Source organism: Odocoileus virginianus, chromosome 6 (genome assembly GCF_023699985.2).
Source record: "Odocoileus virginianus isolate 20LAN1187 ecotype Illinois chromosome 6, Ovbor_1.2, whole genome shotgun sequence".
Classification (NCBI taxonomy): domain Eukaryota; kingdom Metazoa; phylum Chordata; class Mammalia; order Artiodactyla; family Cervidae; genus Odocoileus; species Odocoileus virginianus.
The window spans coordinates 88,029,186-88,048,037 of NC_069679.1; the positions used below are offsets into that span (position 1 = coordinate 88,029,186).

Consider the following 18,852-nt stretch of genomic DNA (forward strand, 5'->3'; position numbering starts at 1 on the left):
CTTTCTGATGTCCTGACGGATGTAATAAATGAAGGTACAAACCCAGTGCAAGATGAGGACTTTTAAGACAACATTCAGCATTTTGACCTGATGTCATATAAGTCATCAGGAAAAAAAACAAACCACCAGCTTTAGATGCTTCATGAGACACCTTCTCAGATGAGCAGATTAATTCCAGAGACCAAATTAGACATGAAATGCTGGTGCAAGTGTGTCAACTTCGCGGTTCCAAAGGCTACTCAAGTTCGTGGAGAAGTTAAGGCAAGGTCTCAGTTTGATTTTGGCCTATTTAAAATTGTTTATATTTTCACAAAATTGTTTATATCTTTAAAATTGTTTATAGCTTCCCTTGTGGCTCAGACGGTAAAGCATCTGCCTACAATGAGGGAGACCCGGGTTCGATCCCTGAGTCGGGAAGATCCTCTGGCGAAGGACATGGCAACCCACTCCAGTACTCTTGCCTGGAAAATCCCAAGGACGGAGGACCCCGCTAGGCTACAGTTCATGGGGTCGCAAAGAGTCAGAGACGACTGAGCGACTTCACTTCATTTCACTTCTATATCTTCACAATTGTCTTTGACAGTCGAGGTCATTGTCTTAACTTGTTGACAATAACCTAATAACTGAGATTTAGACATTTTTTTCAAGTGGAAGCTCAATAAGGCCCAAGTCTCCCTGGTGAGTTAGAGCATCACCGCCCTTCCGCTCTCACAAGCCCAGAGGGCGCAACCCGGTCCCGCGAGATTTGGCCCCAGTCGGCTTCCGTGGCGCCCCGGTAACTTCCGCCCCTGACGCACCGCCCTGGCGGCGCACTTCCGGCGGCGGCGGCGGCGGCTCGAGCGGCCGGAGCAAGATGGTGAGTGACTAAGGGCTTCGGCTGGCCGTGGCGATGGGTGCAGGCGGCCCACGGCGAGAGAAGCCGGCCGCTGCCGGGGGCACCGGGTCCGCCCTCCGCCCCGGTCTCCGGGGAGGCACGAAGGCGCCTGGGGAGCGTGTTGAGGACTATGGCGGGCCGGCCTGCGTTTCCCCGAGTCCGAGTCTCGGCGCCGGGAGGGCCCCTAGGGCGGCGGGGCGGCTGAGGTGGGCTGGCTTTGTCCCTTTCCAGCCGGGCGCTGCCCCTCGGCGCGGGGAGTTTCAGCCGAAGCCTCCTCGAGTCACCGGGCCGAGCGCCTCGGGGGCGCGCGGCGGAGGCGGCGGTGGGAGCGGGTGGTGGGGGCCGCGCGGCGCGGGGGCGGTGGACAGGCGCCTCAGGACGCCCTTCTGACGGGGCGCTCGGAGCGGACGGCCCCTCGGGGCCTCGCTTAGCTCGCGTTGGTTTCTTAGCTCCCGGGTTGAAGCCGCTCTTTGAGGGCGGGGGGCGGGGGCGTTTAGGCTCTGCTCTGGGCGCTGCACATACAGAGGACGGGCAAGACTGACCCAGTCTTTGCCTCTTGACACTTGCATTCTCTAGAAGGCAGGTTAAAAAAAACAGAGAAAGTACTATATGATACGATATCGGGGCGGGATGGGGACGGGCGAAGGGCCTTTGCTTGTGGCTGCTCTGTTGTAAGGGCGGGAGAGGTGGCTGTTTTACACCGGGTGTCAGCGAACCTCAGTGAGGAGGGGAGACCTGGATCCAGTGAGAGGGGAGACTGTGCAGACATCCGAGAAAGACTGGTCCTGGTAGGACTGGAAGCACAAAGGACCTGAGGGGGGAGTATGTTTGGTCTGTTTGGTGAGCAGCAGCTAGTCCCACCACAGATTCAAGCAGGTCTCGGAAGGACTTTTTGGTAGCAGTATTCTAGGCCTGACAAGCACATGGCAAGTACGCTTCCAGCATTTGCTCGTTGTTCTTCTCGACAGCCCCTGGAGGTAGTCATCATCATCCTCAGTTTGCCAGGGAAGAACCTGAGACGGGGCCCGCGGGTGTGCTGTGAGGTACCGTGACCCGTGCAGCGGAGAAGCGCAGATGCCGGTGTCCAGTGGCCGGGAGCGTGTTGTCTCTCCGACCAGCTTGTGACAGCTGTCGAGTCACTTAACCTCTCTGAGCCTCGGTTTCCTTATCTGTAGACTAGGGGTAATGATGGTGGCAACTTCATAGGATCTCTGTGTTTAGTACACTGTTTAGTGTTTAGTATAACACATATAGTTACTTGAGGCTGAGAAACATCATGTAAATGCCCCAGACATGGTGAAGTTTGAGACCGACTCGGGGAAATGTCCTCCAGTGGGGCCAGACCTGGAGGGTCATGGGACGGGTAGACAAACCTGGAAAAGGTTAATTGAAGCCAGTTTGGCAAGGGCCAGGCATGCCAAGCTAGAGAGTTTGGACATTACGCCATAAATGCTAGGGAGCAGTTGAAGGTTTTTGAGGCGATTGAAAGGGTCAGATCTTTGTTGTAGAAGGTACTATCCGAACAGGTGAGGGAAGAGACTAGACCTGGAAACCTCAATTGGGAGACAAGTGGTCCAGTAAGATATGGCGGGCTGGACAAAGCCAGAGATGGGGCAGGGACAGGAGAGGGGAGACCCGAACCAGGGTGGATTGTAAACAGATTGGGGGCAGGGACAGGAGAGGGGAGACCTGAACCAGGGTGGATTTTAAACAGATTGGGGGCAGGGACAGGAGAGGGGAGACCTGAACCATGGTGGATTGTAAACAGATTGGGGGCAGGGACAGGAGAGGGGAGACCTGAACCAGGGTGGATTTCAAACAGATTGGGGGCAGGGACAGGAGAGGGGAGACCTGAACCAGGGTGGATTTTAAGCAGATTGGGGGCAGGGACAGGAGAGGGGAGACCTGAACCAGGGTGGATTTCAAACAGATTGGGGGCAGGGACAGGAGAGGGGAGACCTGAACCAGGGTGGATTTCAAGCAGATTGGGGGCAGGGACAGGAGAGGGGAGACCTGAACCAGGGTGGGTTTCAAACAGATTGGGGGCAGGGACAGGAGAGGGGAGACCTGAACCAGGGTGGGTTTCAAGCAGATTGGGGGCAGGGACAGGAGAGGGGAGACCTGAACCAGGGTGGGTTTCAAACAGATTGGGGGCAGGGACAGGAGAGGGGAGACCTGAACCAGGGTGGGTTTCAAACAGATTGGGGGCAGGGACAGGAGAGGGGAGACCTGAACCAGGGTGGATTTCAAACAGATTGGGGGCAGGGACAGGAGAGGGGAGACCTGAACCAGGGTGGGTTTCAAGCAGATTGGGGGCAGGGACAGGAGAGGGAGACCTGAACCAGGGTGGGTTTCAAACAGATTGGGGGCAGGGACAGGAGAGGGGAGACCTGAACCAGGGTGGGTTTCAAACAGATTGGGGGCAGGGACAGGAGAGGGGAGACCTGAACCAGGGTGGGTTTCAAACAGATTGGGGGCAGGGACAGGAGAGGGGAGACCTGAACCAGGGTGGGTTTTGTTTCGGAGTCCAGACTTTTTAACCACCCTGAGGAGATCCTGACCCTAACATTTCTTACTCAGCATAACATTGTGTTGGTGAGTAGATTCTGTGAGTCGTGTAGATTCAAAGTGGTTATACGTCCGTTACCCACTCTCAGCAGCATAGAGGAGCTAGTATCATCCCTGCTTCCCAGTTAGGGCACTGAGGCTCAGAGAGGCGACTTAAGCGCCCTGAGGTCACATGGACTCTCAGGAGTGAAGTCGGAATCCAAACCTGGGTGCATTTATTTCCATAGCCTGTGCTCTTAGGCGCATTGCAATTCCTCATCTAGAAAGTCGTAATAATGAAACCTACCTTGAAGAATTGTTTGGTGTAAATATGATAGTGAAGGAAAGTGTCTTGTACAGACTTAGGCACGTAATAAAGATACCACAGACAGTAGCTGCCCCAGCCACCAGCGCGTTTCCTTAGGGGTATAAGGAATTGTTAAAGGCCTGTAACTTGGACGGCTTACAGCAGTAAAACTAATTGTGTTTCCTCAAATTTCTCAGAGCCCTTAATTACCTTCTTCAGAAGAAAGTGCAGAGTTTTAAGAATCTTGCAAATGGGGAAATAGATTCAACCTTAATTCCTTTAGGGGGTTGTTTTATCTTAATAGTGAAGCTGGTGATTTAACTTACAGGTGCCTATGTGGAAGTGATTTGAGGGAGCTGAGAGGGCTTTCTAATCAAATAAACTGACTATTGCTTATTTAAAATGCTGTTGTTTCTGAGATCTTACTCTGTGTAAGCACTGTCCTGTACCTGAAGGGTCTGTTTTAAAATCAGAAATTCTCCTGAACTTGCTAATACACTAAGTTCTTGATACTTAAGGTGACCCAGCTTTTTAAGTTGGGAAGAAGGACCTGCCTGAGTGCCCAGACTTTAGATCTGCCATTGAGAGGTCTCTCAGTGGACCTGCCGTTGAGAGGAAAGTCTCCTGGATCTTGGTGCGTCCTTAGTAAAGAGTGATTGATAAATGGTTGTTGAATAGGTTACATGATTTAGCTCTCATCGTGGCCCAATTTGATACTCTTGGTGGCCTCAGCTAGGTAGTTTTATATTAGAAAATGTCCAGCCCTATACCTTCCCCTCAAGTAGGGATGGTTAGGATCTCAGTCTCATGACACATTGTGCGTGCATACATGCTAAATCACTTCACTCGTGTCCAGCTCTTTGGGACCCCATGGACTGTAGGCTGCCAGAGTCCTCTGTCCATTGGATTTTCCAGGCATTCTCCATGGAGTGGGTTGCCATGCCCTCCAGGGGATCTTCCTGACCCAGGGATCGAAACTGTCTCCTGCATTGGCAGGCAGGCTCTTTACCACTAGATCCATCTGGGAAGCCCTTATAACATATTACATCTTTTTCTTAATAGTTGTCCTTGATTTAAGATGCAGTCTGGCAAGGTGCAGCACTGATCTACTTACAGCTTTTCGGTAAAAAGAAATTTTGCCACGTTACATTTACACATTGATTACAAGGTGTATCTTGAGTTCAGAAATGTTAAAATGAGGGGGAAGTGTTGGTGTCTTAGAATCACAGGAGAATAAGGGTTTTTTGAAGTGATGGTATTCTAAATTTATGTTGTTGTTGCTTAGTCACTTAAGTTGTGTCTGACTCTTTGAGAGCCTATGGACTGTAGGCCGCCGGGATCTTCTATCCTTGGGATTTCCCAGGCACGAATACTGGAGTGGGTTGTTATTTCCTTCTCCAGGGGGTCTTCCTGACTTAGGAATCAAACATGCGTCTCCTGCATTACAGGTGGATTCTTTACAACTGAGCCACCAGGGAAACCCCCCTGAATTTATATCTCTGCTTAAATTTTTTTTTCAGGGTCAAAGTCAGAGTGGTGGTCATGGTCCTGGAGGTGGCAAGAAGGATGACAAGGTAAATAAACATGAAGCTAGATGTCTGTGATGTGAGTAAATTGTGGAAAATGTCAGATCTCAGCTGAGAAGTTCTTTGGGAATTCAGATACCCTTTTCATGTTTTGCAAAAGATTACTGACCATCAAGTAGGTATTAATGAATTAATAATTTTTAGAGGTATAAAAGTAATAACATTCCAGAAGTGTTAAATTGTCTGTGATTTTACTGTTTAATATCCTTAGGTGTGAAAAGTTGTCAAATTATTTAACTCCAACTTCTGGCATGTAACTCTGAATTCTGACCTCTGTTCCTTATTGAATGATCTGTTCAGTTCAGTCGCTCAGTCGTGTCTGACTCGTGACCCCATGGACTGCAGCACGCCAGGCTTCCCTGTCCATCACCAACTCCCAGAGCTTGTTCAAACTCATGTCCATTGAGTCAGTGATGCCATACAACCTTCTCATGCTCTGTCATCCCCTTCTCCTCCCGCCTTCAATCTTTCCCAGCATCAGGGTCTTTTCCAGTGAGTCAGCTCTTTGCATCAGGTGGCCAAAGTATTGGAGTTTCAGCTTCAGCATCAGTCCTTCCAATGAACACCCAGGACTGATCTCCTTTAGAATGGACTGGTTGGATCTCCTTGCCGTCCAAGGGATTCTCAAGAGTCTTCTCCAAAACCACAGTTCAAAAGCATCAATTCTTCTGCGCTCAGCTTTCTTTATAGTCCAGCTCTCACATCCATGCATGACTACTGGAAAATCCATAGCTTTGACTAGACAGACCTTTGTCAGCAGAGTAATGTCTCTGCTGAATGATCTATTAGTGTGTATTATATATTTAAAAAAAGATAATTACGTTCACACATAAAAATTGAAAGAATGAAAAACATTTTCTTTTTTTTCTTTTTTTTTAAGGACAGTTTTTAAAAGCATCCTAAAAGACAGGGAAAATTATATCACCTGGAAATAGATGATGGTCCTGCCGAAATACGTTTGTGTTTTAATATGATCTCTGTGATTTTTTTTTTTCTATGCTGTTCTGAAAACCCAAGGACAAGAAAAAGAAATATGAACCTCCTGTACCAACTCGAGTTGGGAAAAAGAAGAAGAAAACAAAGGGACCAGATGCTGCCAGCAAACTGCCCCTGGGTAATGATGCGGTTCCAGGTCCCTGGCGCCGTCTCTGTGTGTACAGCTTAGAGGGCTGAGGATGGCCAGACAGGAGGTAGCGCGAGGTTGAAGCGCCAGGTCTGTGACTCTGTGTGGCATTCTCTAGGTTGGAGTAAAAGCTATATTTTAGTTTGAACAGTATACAGAGGATAAAACTCTGTCTCACTTCAAGGAAGTCCATTAATTTCCTTTAGATAAGCAGCTTCTCTAGGGTATTAGTGTACAAGGTTAGGGTAGAAAACACAGGTTGAGCTTGGTCACCTTAGAGATACACTTACTTCATGAAAAAATAGAATGTCACTGTATTGGAACTCACAGCATGAGTTTATACATGAATGTAAAATTTTTCAAGTCTTCCTGCTAAATAAGGAGTAAGACTCAGAACAGGCAGCAGACTCAGCCTGCCTCTCCACCCTCGGTCTCTCACCCCTTGCGTGTCGTTCACGCTCTGCCTCGCGCATCAGGGACTCTGCTTCCCCCTGCTTAAAACGTGCTTCTCCAGTCCTTCCATAGACGCCTGCGTCTCGCCGCTGCATACTTCAGCTCAGATACCTCCACAACCCTCATCTACCACCTAGACCAGGCTCTTCCGACTTAGGTGCAGTAAATGATTTTTAAAATAGTGCTCAGTTAATAATTGAGTCAGGCAGTTAAAAATGTGCCATTAACCTACTGTAGTGAATCAGGATGGTATTGATAAAGAGAAGGTCGTGAGACCAGCAGAAGAGCATATAAAGTTGAAAACTAGAGTCAAGTTACGGATAATTAGTATGTGGTAAAGGTGGCATTTCTGTCTGTCCATCCCTCTCTCCTCTGCCTTTAGGCACCTGCTTGCTTAGTGTCACTAACCTGCGTTTCTCAGAGACTATCCAACTAAAATAAAACAAGCTTATTTTAAGTGTTAACTTCTCCTCCTCCAAGGGGAACTGAATTAATTGCAAACTTTAGGCTCCAGGTATAATAAGACTATTTTTTTAATTACAGTGACACCTCACACTCAGTGCCGGTTAAAATTACTGAAGCTAGAGAGAATTAAAGACTATCTTCTCATGGAGGAAGAATTCATTAGAAATCAGGAGCAGATGAAGCCCTTAGAAGAAAAGCAAGAGGTAAATTGAGAGATTATTACAACTTCTTTTACAAATTGAATTCTATTTAGAACTAAATAGCTGAACCTTTCAGGCTTTAATGAATTATTATTTAGCTGCTTTTTAAAAGCACCAATGGCGTTTAAATCAAGTGAACCATCAGCAGCATCTGGATTTTTCAGTCTGAGCCGCTTTTTCTCCGTGGCCTGCTCTGATGTAGGAGGAGAGGTCGAAGGTGGATGACCTGAGGGGGACCCCGATGTCGGTCGGAACCCTGGAGGAGATCATCGACGACAACCACGCCATCGTGTCGACGTCGGTGGGCTCGGAGCACTACGTCAGCATCCTCTCGTTTGTGGACAAGGACCTGCTAGAGCCCGGCTGCTCGGTGCTGCTCAACCACAAGGTCGGTGGCGGGCCCCGGGAAGCCCTCGAGCGCTGCCTCCTTCCTCTCAGTCTGCCCACCTGTCCCGTGGACACCAACCCCCGGAGCGCTCCTGAGGGCAGAGAGGGTCCTGTGGCTGCCACCTCCGCGTGAGCAGGCGGTGCACCTCAGGATCCGGCGTTAAAACTCCCTGGTTCCTGTCAGGTGCACGCGGTGATCGGAGTGCTGATGGACGACACGGATCCCTTGGTCACGGTGATGAAGGTGGAGAAGGCGCCCCAGGAGACCTATGCTGATATTGGGGGGCTGGACAACCAAATCCAGGAAATTAAGGTACGTCTGGGAAGCAGCTCTGGGTCTAGCCCTGTGCTTTCTCACTGTGGGTGCTTGGCGTTGTTCGGCACGCTCCTCCTCTGACTTTGTTTTGGGCTGCGTTGGGCCTTTGCTGCTGTGCCAGGGCTTTTTCTTTAGTGTGGCAAACGGGGCTCCTCCACGGCGGCGTCTGGGTCTCGCGTGTGGCTTCTCTCAGCGAGGGCCCTGGAGCACACAGGCTTCAGTAGCTGTGACACATGGGCTTGGTTGCCTTAGCCCGTGGACTCTACTGGAGCAGGGATCGAACCTTCCCCCTGCATTGGCAGGCAGATTCCTAACCACGGGGCCACCAGGGAAGTCCTGATTTTTCTTTATTATCAGACCAGTAACTGACTCAGAGCTTGCCAGTGGTAGAATTTTGTGTTGCTAATACTGAGTTAGGTAACAGAAGTAAGAATAAACTGTATGATATTTCTTACTGCAGCTTAATACATTTTATATGTAACATTTAATGATTATCTGTGTGAATTTGCTTCCAATTTGTTGATTCCAGCTGTGGCCACACAAACCCCCAAGTGAAGTCTGGGGTAGGGTGGTGGCACGCACACAGTGCTGGGTCTAGAACATAGTCCCAGCTCCTGCCACGGTCCTGGGGTGGGGGCACATGGGGGCAGCCAGGCTTTTCATCTGTAGCAAGGGCATTTGGAGCCATCCCAGAGCTCCATGGTGACGCCCAGACAGCTGGAAGATAGCCATCATCTCTTGAGGTGGGTCAGCAGCAGAAAACCTTGCCTTGCTGCCTGCAGTTTCACTGAAAAGGGTGAATTTAAGCTTTAAATTCCTTTTGCTCAGGAAGGGCAAATGTTACTGTTAAATGATACTCAAGGCTGACTCTTTTGGGAAATTGGGTGCTGTTAGGAAGACCGGAGGGTGCTGGGAGCTCCCATAGGACCGAGATCCTCTGCAAGATGTCCTTGCTGCCGCTGGAAGTCAAACATTGTCTCTAACAAGAACAATTGAAATTTTAGCTTTTTTTTGTTGCAAGTGAGACATACCCATGATGCCAGTTAATGAATAGGATACATTTCAGGAGGAAAGCCTTTCATTTTTACAAAGTGTTTGTTTTCTTTAGGAATCTGTGGAGCTTCCTCTCACTCATCCTGAATATTATGAAGAGATGGGGATCAAGCCCCCCAAGGGGGTCATTCTCTACGGCCCGCCCGGCACAGGTGCGTACTCTGCGTTGGGCGCTTTCCAGGTGCTGAGCTCGTCTCTTGAGCTGCAGCATTCGCTGGTTATAAACACTTAGCCATTGAGTCAGGGGGCCTCAAATCCTTAGTTTAAAAATGTCCTCCAAGTGACATATTGGACATGTGAATAAGCAGCTCCTCTGGAAACACACTTATCACGTGAAAGTACATCATGCTGTCTAATAGGTGTGCTAAGACAGTGAACTGTCTCAGGCTCACGATTGTAGACCTCACAGAGTTAGTATGTTAACAACAGTCGTAGGAATCACAGTAGAAAGTAAACACCAGGAGACAACCCCCCCCAAAAGTGCCTGCTTGGTGTGAATGCATGTCCAGTTCCCCAGCACTCCTGTGGTTTACTCAGATGTGCTACATGTGTATGTTGTAAAATAGTACTTTTCAATGTTAACAGTAATGTAAGTCTATTGAAAATAGTTTGTAAGAAAAAATAGGAACAGGGTGCTCCACCGTGGCAGCATGTTGGCATCCCCTTGGGAGCCTTAGAAAGCGCCCATGCCTGCTCCCTCCCCTGAGGACTCTGACCCGGCTCTGCTCGGAGCAGAGGTGCGGGGTGGCCCACGGCTGTGAGGGCTGTCCTGTGGGGCTCAGACCCGTGCACTCTCCCGGGCCGCTGGCGACTGAAGGAGTGTCGCGTCAGGTGAATGAACGGATGAAGATAAAATACATGTGCATATTTGGTTCATTAGGCGCTGGGTTGGCCTCAGTGAGTTGTGTAGTCCAGGGCTTAGTAAATTCACTGCTCTGTAAACTCCAGAGGAAGGGAGGGCATTTGCGTGAACTGAGGCGTGTCCCCAGGAGGGTCTGTGTGAAGGCCCGCCCACGGGGAGGGACGGGGAGGCTGTGCCGCAGCCTCTCGTCTCACCGCCCAGGAAAGGAGGCTTCAGGAGAGGCCAGCAGCACTTAGTGGTCCCCCAGCGCCCTGAGCATCCCGGCGGCTGCGCCCGGCTGCATCTGGACTGGAAGGTCTCCTCCACTTAGGAGGTCCTTTTGGTCTGTGTCTGCCGCCCTTAACTGACACCCTCAGAGAGTAGTCCAGCCCTTTCATAAGCATTTGAACCTGCCGCTGGCTGCCCGCCTAAGGAGCTCACTGGCGCAGAGCTTAGATCTCTGCCCCCCTTCCCACTGGCCCAGAATCCTTGGTGTCCCCGGCCAGCCCACCTCCCCCACAGGCCCGAGGGTGGGCCTCTCCCAGGTCTCCCCGTCCCAGGGTGGTGGTCTTCCGCTCTCTTCTCAGGGTGGGTACCCTTGCTGACTCTGGTTCTCCACTTCAGAGAGAAGTGTCAGGGCTGTCCTGAGAGCAGTGAGGAGCGCCCCACGAGGGCACCGCACAGACAGGGAAGTCTCGACTCCCAGCAGCGCTCAGCTTCAGGCTTCCTCAGGAGCTGGTCCTGGCTCAGCGCCCAGAGCCTGGGCACGCCCTCAGGTAGCCTTGGGGCGCTGCAGGCCTGCTCAAGAACCCTCTGTCCTTCGGTCAAACCTAGTGCTCCCGGGTCTGTTTTCCTCACTGATGGTTTTGTAGGAGTTGAGTTTGGTTCTCTAACCCTGGTTGAATGGGGTCAGGTGAATATTATGTGCAACTTTGAGTAACTTGCAATAAAAGCATTTTCTGATGTTATCATGATGAATTTAGGAAGACAGTTAAAAATAATTAAAATATGTATTTTAGGTTTTTCTAAATTTCCTTGTCTGCTTTGAGAACATGCTTTTCATAGAGGGATCCACCAATTCTCAATGTTAAAACCGCACTTAAGGTTTTTTCCCCTTTTTCTTTTTTAATCTAAAATAGGTAAAACCTTATTAGCCAAAGCAGTAGCGAACCAAACCTCAGCCACTTTCCTGCGAGTGGTTGGCTCTGAACTTATTCAGAAGTACCTGGGCGATGGCCCCAAACTCGTTCGGGAACTGTTTCGAGTTGCTGAAGAACACGCACCATCCATCGTCTTTATTGATGAAATTGATGCTATTGGGACAAAAAGGTAGACTCTCTCTTCCCTCTTTCGTGTCATTAACGGGTAAGACCGTGCTGCTCTGCTCTGGGAATGAGGGCTGTGGGCAGGCCCGGGAGAGGCTGCGTGCTGGCTTGCCGCGGTCCCCCTGTGCCACTCCCCGCGGATGCCGGGGGCTCCGCCGCCCCGTGCACAGGCAGCAACTCCCCGTCAGTGGATTCAGTCCGTCCACAGCCGTGCCGTGAGCACCGGCTCGGAGCCCGGCACCCTTCGGACTCTGGAGACAGCGGTGAAGATGAGTCTGCCCTCGAGGAGCTCACACGTGGAGACTGAATAAAAATGACACAGTTTCAGGCATGAAAATGACCACAAAGAAGATACTGTGGTGTTCAGCTTGGGCTCTGGGCGGAGAGACACACGGGTGGAGACAGCCGTGTCTCGAGTGCCTTCACCAGCTGGGCAGGGTCCTCATGCTCCCTGGCCGCTTCTCTCAGGTACGACTCCAACTCGGGCGGGGAGAGAGAGATTCAGCGCACGATGCTGGAGCTGCTGAACCAGCTGGACGGGTTTGACTCGAGGGGAGACGTGAAAGTCATCATGGCCACAAACCGCATAGAGACCCTGGACCCGGCCCTCATCAGACCAGGTCAGGCTGCGTGGGCTCCATCACGGAGCGTGGATGCGCTGACGTGGTTTTGTATCTCTGAAGGGCACTTTGGGGAGGATAGGTTAACAGGTGATATGTACAAAGGCAAAGACTGCCTTGAAGCTTGGAGTAACTTACCAAAACTGTGTCCCCTTGAGATAAGTGGGATTGTGATGTACTCTGTATAGCCTGACATTTTTAGCCCCGAGACGCTTTTTTTTTTTTAAGATTTGGCACAGGACACTGACTGAGATGACTGATGTGAGGAGACAAGGCCTCTCTCAGCCAGGGCTGGGGCACCAGGGCTGTGACTGAAAACCTCGTGTGCCCACAGGCCGCATTGACAGGAAGATCGAGTTCCCCCTGCCCGACGAGAAGACCAAGAAGCGCATCTTCCAGATTCACACCAGCAGGATGACACTGGCCGACGACGTGACCCTGGATGACCTGATCATGGCTAAAGATGACCTCTCTGGTGCCGACATCAAGGTGAGGCCCTGGGCTGGACTGTACCTGTTTTATCATGTGTTCCCAGACGCTGAGGGGCGGGGTGTGGCCGCCGTGACTGGGCACGGCCTGCTCCCTGCAGGGGCACCTGGGTGACGCTCCGGTTAGGCGGGGGCGCATGTAGTCCTGGTCCCGCTGCCTGCGCTGAACTGCGTCTCAGTGACATCTATGGAACTAGGCTGGTCTCAGCGGGGGAGTGAGGTGACATTATTTTAAAATCTTAACTTTTTATTTAGAAAAAAATTTTCAAGCCTTCAGAAAAGTTGCAACAATAGTAAACACCCATATACTCATCACCTCCATTTACCAAATGTTACCCTTCTACTTGTTTGTTTTTTGTGTGTAGAAATACTCTTTTCCAAATCACTTGAAGTAAACGTGCTGCTGAAGGCCATAACCAGATAGAATCTTCAGTGCCAGGATTGTGTTTTTATCGTGTGCTTGGGTTCTTGTTTTAGTTTTGGCAAATAATTATTGAGAAAGTGAATAGATTCGAATATATACTGTCTGAAATTTGTATAAACATTTAACCAGAATATATTTTCTCTTAAGACTGTAGGTAAATGAAATGGATGTCACTGTATGTGGCCTCTGGATGTCATTTTATCTATCTCTTAGGATTATTCCCTTTAACGAAAGCAAAGCTTTGAGGATTTACTGGCCTGCCAGGCCACACGGCTAGTCAGAGCCCAAGACAGGCCTTTCCTTAATGAAATACTCTCAGGTTAAGCCCCCTCAGGTCCTTTGAGAAAATAATTAGGATGCTTGAAACATTAAGTTTGAAAAAAATGTGTTTGGCCTGGATGCCAATGCCAGATTTCCAAATAGTGCTCTCTGAATTGTTAGTATAAAAAGTATTTCCTTCTCTGAATACACTGTTCTTTCATACAGGCAATCTGCACAGAAGCTGGTCTGATGGCCTTGAGAGAGCGCAGAATGAAAGTAACAAATGAAGACTTCAAAAAGTCGAAGGAAAATGTTCTTTATAAAAAACAGGAAGGCACCCCGGAGGGGCTCTATCTGTAGTGGACCAGAGTTAACTTCCAGGAAAGGCTGGGAGGGTCCTGGCCCCTGGGGTGAGGTTGGGAGGGAGCTGCCTGGGCGCCATGTGCCACTGGCCGCGGTTGGCAGAGCGTCCCGCGTCCCTCCCGAGCGCGCATGTAGGGCCCTGGCGGGCTGCCAGCGTCCCAATAAAGCGTTCTTTCTCTTAACACGGAGTCCTGTCCACACGCTGGGTGCTCCGTGGCCGGAGTGGGTGGGCCCAGGTGTGGGGAAGCCTCTGGGGGACCCGGGGCACTGCAGGCTGCGTCCCTGCGGCACAGTTCCGCCGAAGGCAGCTCTAGACAGCAGCCGCTGGCTCGTGAGCACACGGCCGGCCACCTCTGCTGTGGAGGCCACAAGGCTACGACCCCCCGGCCGGGGCGGCCCCTGGAGGGTCTGGGGCAGGAAGGGAGGACTGGTGCTGCTGAGACGGGGTCTCAAAGGGGCAGCCCTGCGGCGGTCAGCACCTGTCCCTCTCACCGGAGTTCAGAATCGCCGGCACCGCCCCGCGCTCTGCTCAGTGCGGCCCTTGCCCCCAGCCGGTGTCCCTCCGTTTCTAGCCCAGGTTCCACAACGCCCTATTTTCTGGACGAGCGGCCAGTGAAATTCGCTCTCAGCAGTTCTAGAGAGCGTGGTGGGATGTTTCAAGAGAACAGCATTGAAACATGCATATTATCTAGGGTGAAACAGATCACCAGCCCAGGTTGGGTGTGTGAGACAAGTGCTCGGGCCTGGTGCACTGGGAAGACCCAGAGGGATCGGGTGGAGAGGGAGGTGGGAGAGGGGACCGGGATGGGGAATACATGTAAATCCATGGCTAATTCATTTCAATGTATGACAAAAACTACTGCAATGATGTAAAGTAATTATCCTCCAACTAATAAAAATAAATGGGGAAAAAAAAAAATGTCTTCCCCTAACAATTCCATGGTAAGATGGGTGTATAATACCCAAAGTGTCCAAAAAAAAAAAAAAAGAAACGCAACGCAGAGAAGTCCACTGTGTTTAAAAAAGCAGGACCTCGGAGAAGACAGCATTTCCGCTCCGCCGGCTGTCGATCACCGCTCTTGGAAATGGGAACGAGCGCAGCGCGGCTGACGCGGCCGGAAGCGAACGTTCGGCATCTCTGAGGCAGAGACGGGTTCGCCACGGAGGAGCAGGACGCGCTCTCTGCAACTGGACCCGGGCCCGCTCCCTTGCAGCGGGGTCCCTGTTTGTTCAGTCCCGACAGGGGTCCTCCCTCTTGGAGCCTGATCTGACTCGGCAGGGCCGCGGGCCCAGGGTCTCCACGGGCACGAACTCCAGGCGACCCTGCCCGCCGAGTCCGCAGGCGAGAGGTCCGCGAGCGGAGCTTCGGGAACAGGAAGGACATGCGTGGTGCAGCTGAGGACTCCGAGCTGTACCCGATTCCCTGCTGCTTTGGTCTGAAGAGGGGCAGAGCAGGCTCACCAGCTGCAGGGAGGAAGGCCTGGTGAGTAACCAGACCTTTCTTTCGATTGCAAGAGCCAGGAGACGTGGCAAGATCCCTAAGGATGCCAACAGGAAGAACCTTCACCCGGGCTGGGCAGGGGAGAGTGGGCCAAAAGGACCCACATGGAGCGTGACAGCTTTGGCGTGATTCTTGTCTGTGTACATACATATTCACACGTATGTGCAAAACAACATCTTTGTGTCATCTGCATGTGCAAAAACTGTGCAAGAGGTGAGGCTGGCAGTCCAGACACTGACAGGGAAGACCCTGCAGGGCAGAGGTCTGGGCACACGCATGCCCGTGTCTTGGGGCTGGTCCCGGCCCCCAGGGCGGGCCCCACCCGGCGTCTAGTCCTCCAGCAGCAGCTCCAGCTCCTCCAGCGGCAGGCGCACCCGCAGCTCCTTCTCCGTCATCAGGTCCACGACCTCCTGCATCTCGTCGGGGAAGTACTCCACGGCGTCCATGTACAGCGCCTGGGCGGGGGTGACGCCGGTCAGCGGGCGGCCCCCGCCCCCTTCCTGCCCTAACTCGGGGCGCCTTAGCGAGCCCCAGGGGGCACCTTAGTGAGTCCCAGGGGGCACAGGCGCGCGGCCTCTCTCCAAGTTGGCCCGGAAGCTGCTGACACGGCGGTCCCCACCCGTCTGCTCTCTGAGCATCCCCTGATCCCGGTGCTGCAGGCAGAGCTGAACGTGACTCCCAACACGCTCGGGGTCTGGGCTGGGCTTTGGCAACTGCTGGAACCAGCTGCGCCCCCAGACAGGAAACAGGCCCCTCAGGCTGCAGGGGACGCGGGAAGCCCTGAGGGGCCGGGCCCACGGCACTGACCGCATGAGGTCTGGCGGGAAGGTCCCTGAGAATCCAGAGACCACGCCTGGAGAACTCACCTTTGCCCAAGGACAGTTCTGCAGTGCTTTGTAGAACACACCTTTGCTTCTTTCTTTATTTCCTAAGGAAACCTGAAGCAAGGGGAAAAAAAATAACAAAACTGAGGAACTGAGACAGAATCTAAGGCCATCAGCCGCTGGCCCACACGGGGCAGGGGTGCGGGGGCCGCGTGCTGTGGGACACCCTCGCGGCCTCAGCTGCGTCGGCGGGCCTGAACCAGGCCTTGAACATGGCTGACCTGCTTCCCTCCTCCTCTCCCACGTGCTGAGGAGGGTGATGACAGAAAAGGATTTCTTTAACACTAGCCATTTTCTGAAAACTATCTTACAAAAATGAGATAACCAGGATTAACTGAGTCAAGAACCTTGTCAAGAGCAAATTTCTGATCAGGAATTTCAGTCTGAGAGTGCGCAAACAGCACATTTCTACTCTAAGCACGTTTTTATCCAATGCATGTGCGCTAAGTCGCTTCAGTCATGTCTGACTCTGTATGATCCCATGGACTGTAGCCTCCCGGCTCCTCTGTCCATGGGATTCTCCAGGCAGGAACACTGGAGCGGGCTTCCATGTCCTCCTCCAGGGGATCTTCCTGACCCAGGGATGGGACCATGTCTCGTGTCTCCTGCACTGGCAGGCGGGCTCACCACCGGTGCTGCCTGGGAAGTGTTCATACAACACTGAGGTATGAAGCCTTAGTCTCAACTCACAGGCACTCTTCCCGCACCTGCTGCGGAAGCCGGCTCCCCTACACCCCCTCCCCCGCCAGCTCCCCTCTCCCAGGTCCTGGGAAGGGACCAGCCGCTCCCCCAGGAGTCACAGGCCCCCAGGCAGCTCTGCGGGCGGGCGCCCACGGCTGTGAGTGGGCACAAGCTGAGCTCGTGGAGCTGAAGTCTGGACTTCTGGAGGCCCCCATCCCACATCAGGAGGCAAGATATGAAATCTACGCTTTTGAGCATGAAGAATAAATGTTAAAACCACAGAAACTTTGATAATTCATCCTGGGGCCGCCTGCTGCCCGTTTGTGCTGGGTGTGTGCCTGTGAGCTGCTGTCTTGAGACAAGCTACTCAGGCCGTTCAGAGCTCGGGGGAGGCGCTCCCAGATAAGTTACAGACTCTAAGAGGCTGGGGGAGGCCCAGACTTCTAACCCTAAACTTCTCCTAGCCCCTACCTTCCTCTCTGCGTCTCTTTACACCCTTCTCTATCAAATGTCATTGGGAAATGTTCAAATATTTTGATCAACTTCTGAGAAATTATCCTATGGAAGTAACCAGAAATATACACATTTATGAACAGGGAAGGTCACGCAGGGCTTCTGAAAGGCACAGTAGTCAATGGAGGGCACTTTGACAGGACAACAGCCGTGAGCGCTGTCTAGACACTCAAGTGGCCTGGAAGACGCTGCTTCTAAAAAACCACAAAACTCGGCAGTAAATGTATCATAATACAGGAAGTCCAGCCCAATGTCAGACCTTTAACCAGACAAAGCCAACTCAGACCCGGTGAAGCCCAGGAACTGCCTTTCGGCCTGCAGAACACATTGACAAAATTAAATGGCTGTGGTGCTTCTAAGTAAAAGCAAAGTTGCTTTGGAAATGCCTATTTTAAAAACCACAGTCCAGACTGAATATTACCTTTTAGTAACAAAATAGAATCAGGACCTGGAAATTCTTAGAAGCAGAATAGCAACACATTTAGGTCTCTTTTGAATGAAAAGCTCTCAGACCAATTTCCAAGTTGTTTCCTCAATGAAGTCAACTCAGAAACCCACAGATCAAACCTGGGCCAATGGCCCAGGCGGTCCTCCTCAGTCACTCCACCAGGGCCCCTCCCGGGTCCTGAGCGCCCCCCTCACTGAACAAGGCGCCTCCCAGGTCCCAGGCACCCCTGCCCCGCTCTTCTGGAAGAGGAAGCAGCTCTGCAAGGAACAGGAACCCGGCATCCGTCCCTACCAGGAAGTTCAGGTACATCCTCCACAGCAAGGGGCACTGGCTGCCGTGGGCGCTCCGAATGGTGCTCTCAAACAGGGCTCTGATCCGGTGCGTCAGGCCGATCTCGGGAAGGGTGGCGTGGACCTCTCTGCCGTCCACCCTGCAAGACAGAGGCTCATGTGACTCTGGGACAACCGCTCAGGCTGATGCTGCAGCAGGGTCAGCGACGGGGTCAGAGCGTGGCAGTGCTGCCCCAGGTCTGGGGCACGGGGGTGCGTGGCGCAGGGGAGACATGGCTCCTCCAGGGCTGGTGGAGCACAGCATCCAGGGCTCTGTGGGGCCTCCACCCTGCAGAGTCCACCCTGAGGGCACACAGACTCCTTTTCTCAGGAGAACCTGCCCTTCATCCGCAGAGTGCACATTTACCGTGAGACCTTTCAGTTCAAAGTAGAGTGAATAAAATTCGAATGGAAAGGGTGAAACACAAGGAAACTGAAACACTATTCAGAGGCAGTCTGGAACACCGCCTCTCTCAGGTCAGAGTAAAACAACAAAGGTTCTAGAAGGAAAAATGATGCCTCAGCTAACATGTGCCCAAGCCTACTGCTTAATGTTCAGACATAAAAGTGTTACCTAAAAAGAGACATTTAAAGCGTGACCCCGTTATCACCAGTGATAATAACACAGGCTAGTAATTATTTTGGAGTCTGGGCTCAGCACTCCGTCTTCCCAGAAACCCTCTGAGGCAGGCTCTTTAATTATTCCCATTTTACAGAAAGGGAACAGACCAGAGCTGTGAACTGCCCCGCCCAAGATCACACAGCTGCCACGGGGAAGCGCTGGGCTTTGACTCCAGGCCCGAGTGCCTGCCCCACACATGCTCTGCAAGCTCTCAGGCACCAGAAGCAAAGCCCAGGACGCC

At 51.9% G+C, this 18,852-nt stretch overlaps 2 protein-coding genes across 3 annotated transcripts in view; one reads left to right on the forward strand and one right to left on the reverse strand.

Moving 5' to 3' along the window:
* Positions 1-752: 752 nt before the first annotated feature.
* PSMC1 (proteasome 26S subunit, ATPase 1) lies at positions 753-13,815 on the forward strand. The gene is made up of 11 exons (XM_020900785.2): positions 753-856; positions 5,249-5,302; positions 6,332-6,428; positions 7,434-7,558; positions 7,758-7,943; positions 8,127-8,255; positions 9,367-9,463; positions 11,292-11,481; positions 11,946-12,097; positions 12,432-12,586; positions 13,496-13,815. Exons 1-11 carry the CDS (start codon positions 854-856, stop codon positions 13,628-13,630), a joined length of 1,323 nt encoding a protein of 440 aa, XP_020756444.2. The 5' UTR covers positions 753-853; the 3' UTR covers positions 13,631-13,815.
* NRDE2 (NRDE-2, necessary for RNA interference, domain containing) overlaps positions 13,571-18,852 on the reverse strand; it is a 46,013-nt gene continuing 40,731 nt past the window's right edge. For both annotated transcript variants that reach the window (XM_070469786.1, XM_070469787.1), the window contains 3 exons: positions 17,952-18,090; positions 16,001-16,072; positions 13,571-15,589 (listed from right to left, as the gene is read on the reverse strand). In XM_070469786.1, the coding sequence (XP_070325887.1) occupies positions 15,464-15,589; positions 16,001-16,072; positions 17,952-18,090 (337 nt within the window). In that variant the 3' untranslated portion in view covers positions 13,571-15,463. The remainder of the gene's footprint in view (positions 15,590-16,000; positions 16,073-17,951; positions 18,091-18,852) is intronic.

Bases quoted from the DNA above. Each gene is read 5' to 3' on its own strand.
- PSMC1 (XM_020900785.2), top strand. The intron at 7,944-8,126 runs GTCGGTGGCGGG...GGTTCCTGTCAG, and splicing joins CGGTGCTGCTCAACCACAAG to GTGCACGCGGTGATCGGAGT. The intron at 12,098-12,431 runs GTCAGGCTGCGT...GTGTGCCCACAG, and splicing joins CCCGGCCCTCATCAGACCAG to GCCGCATTGACAGGAAGATC.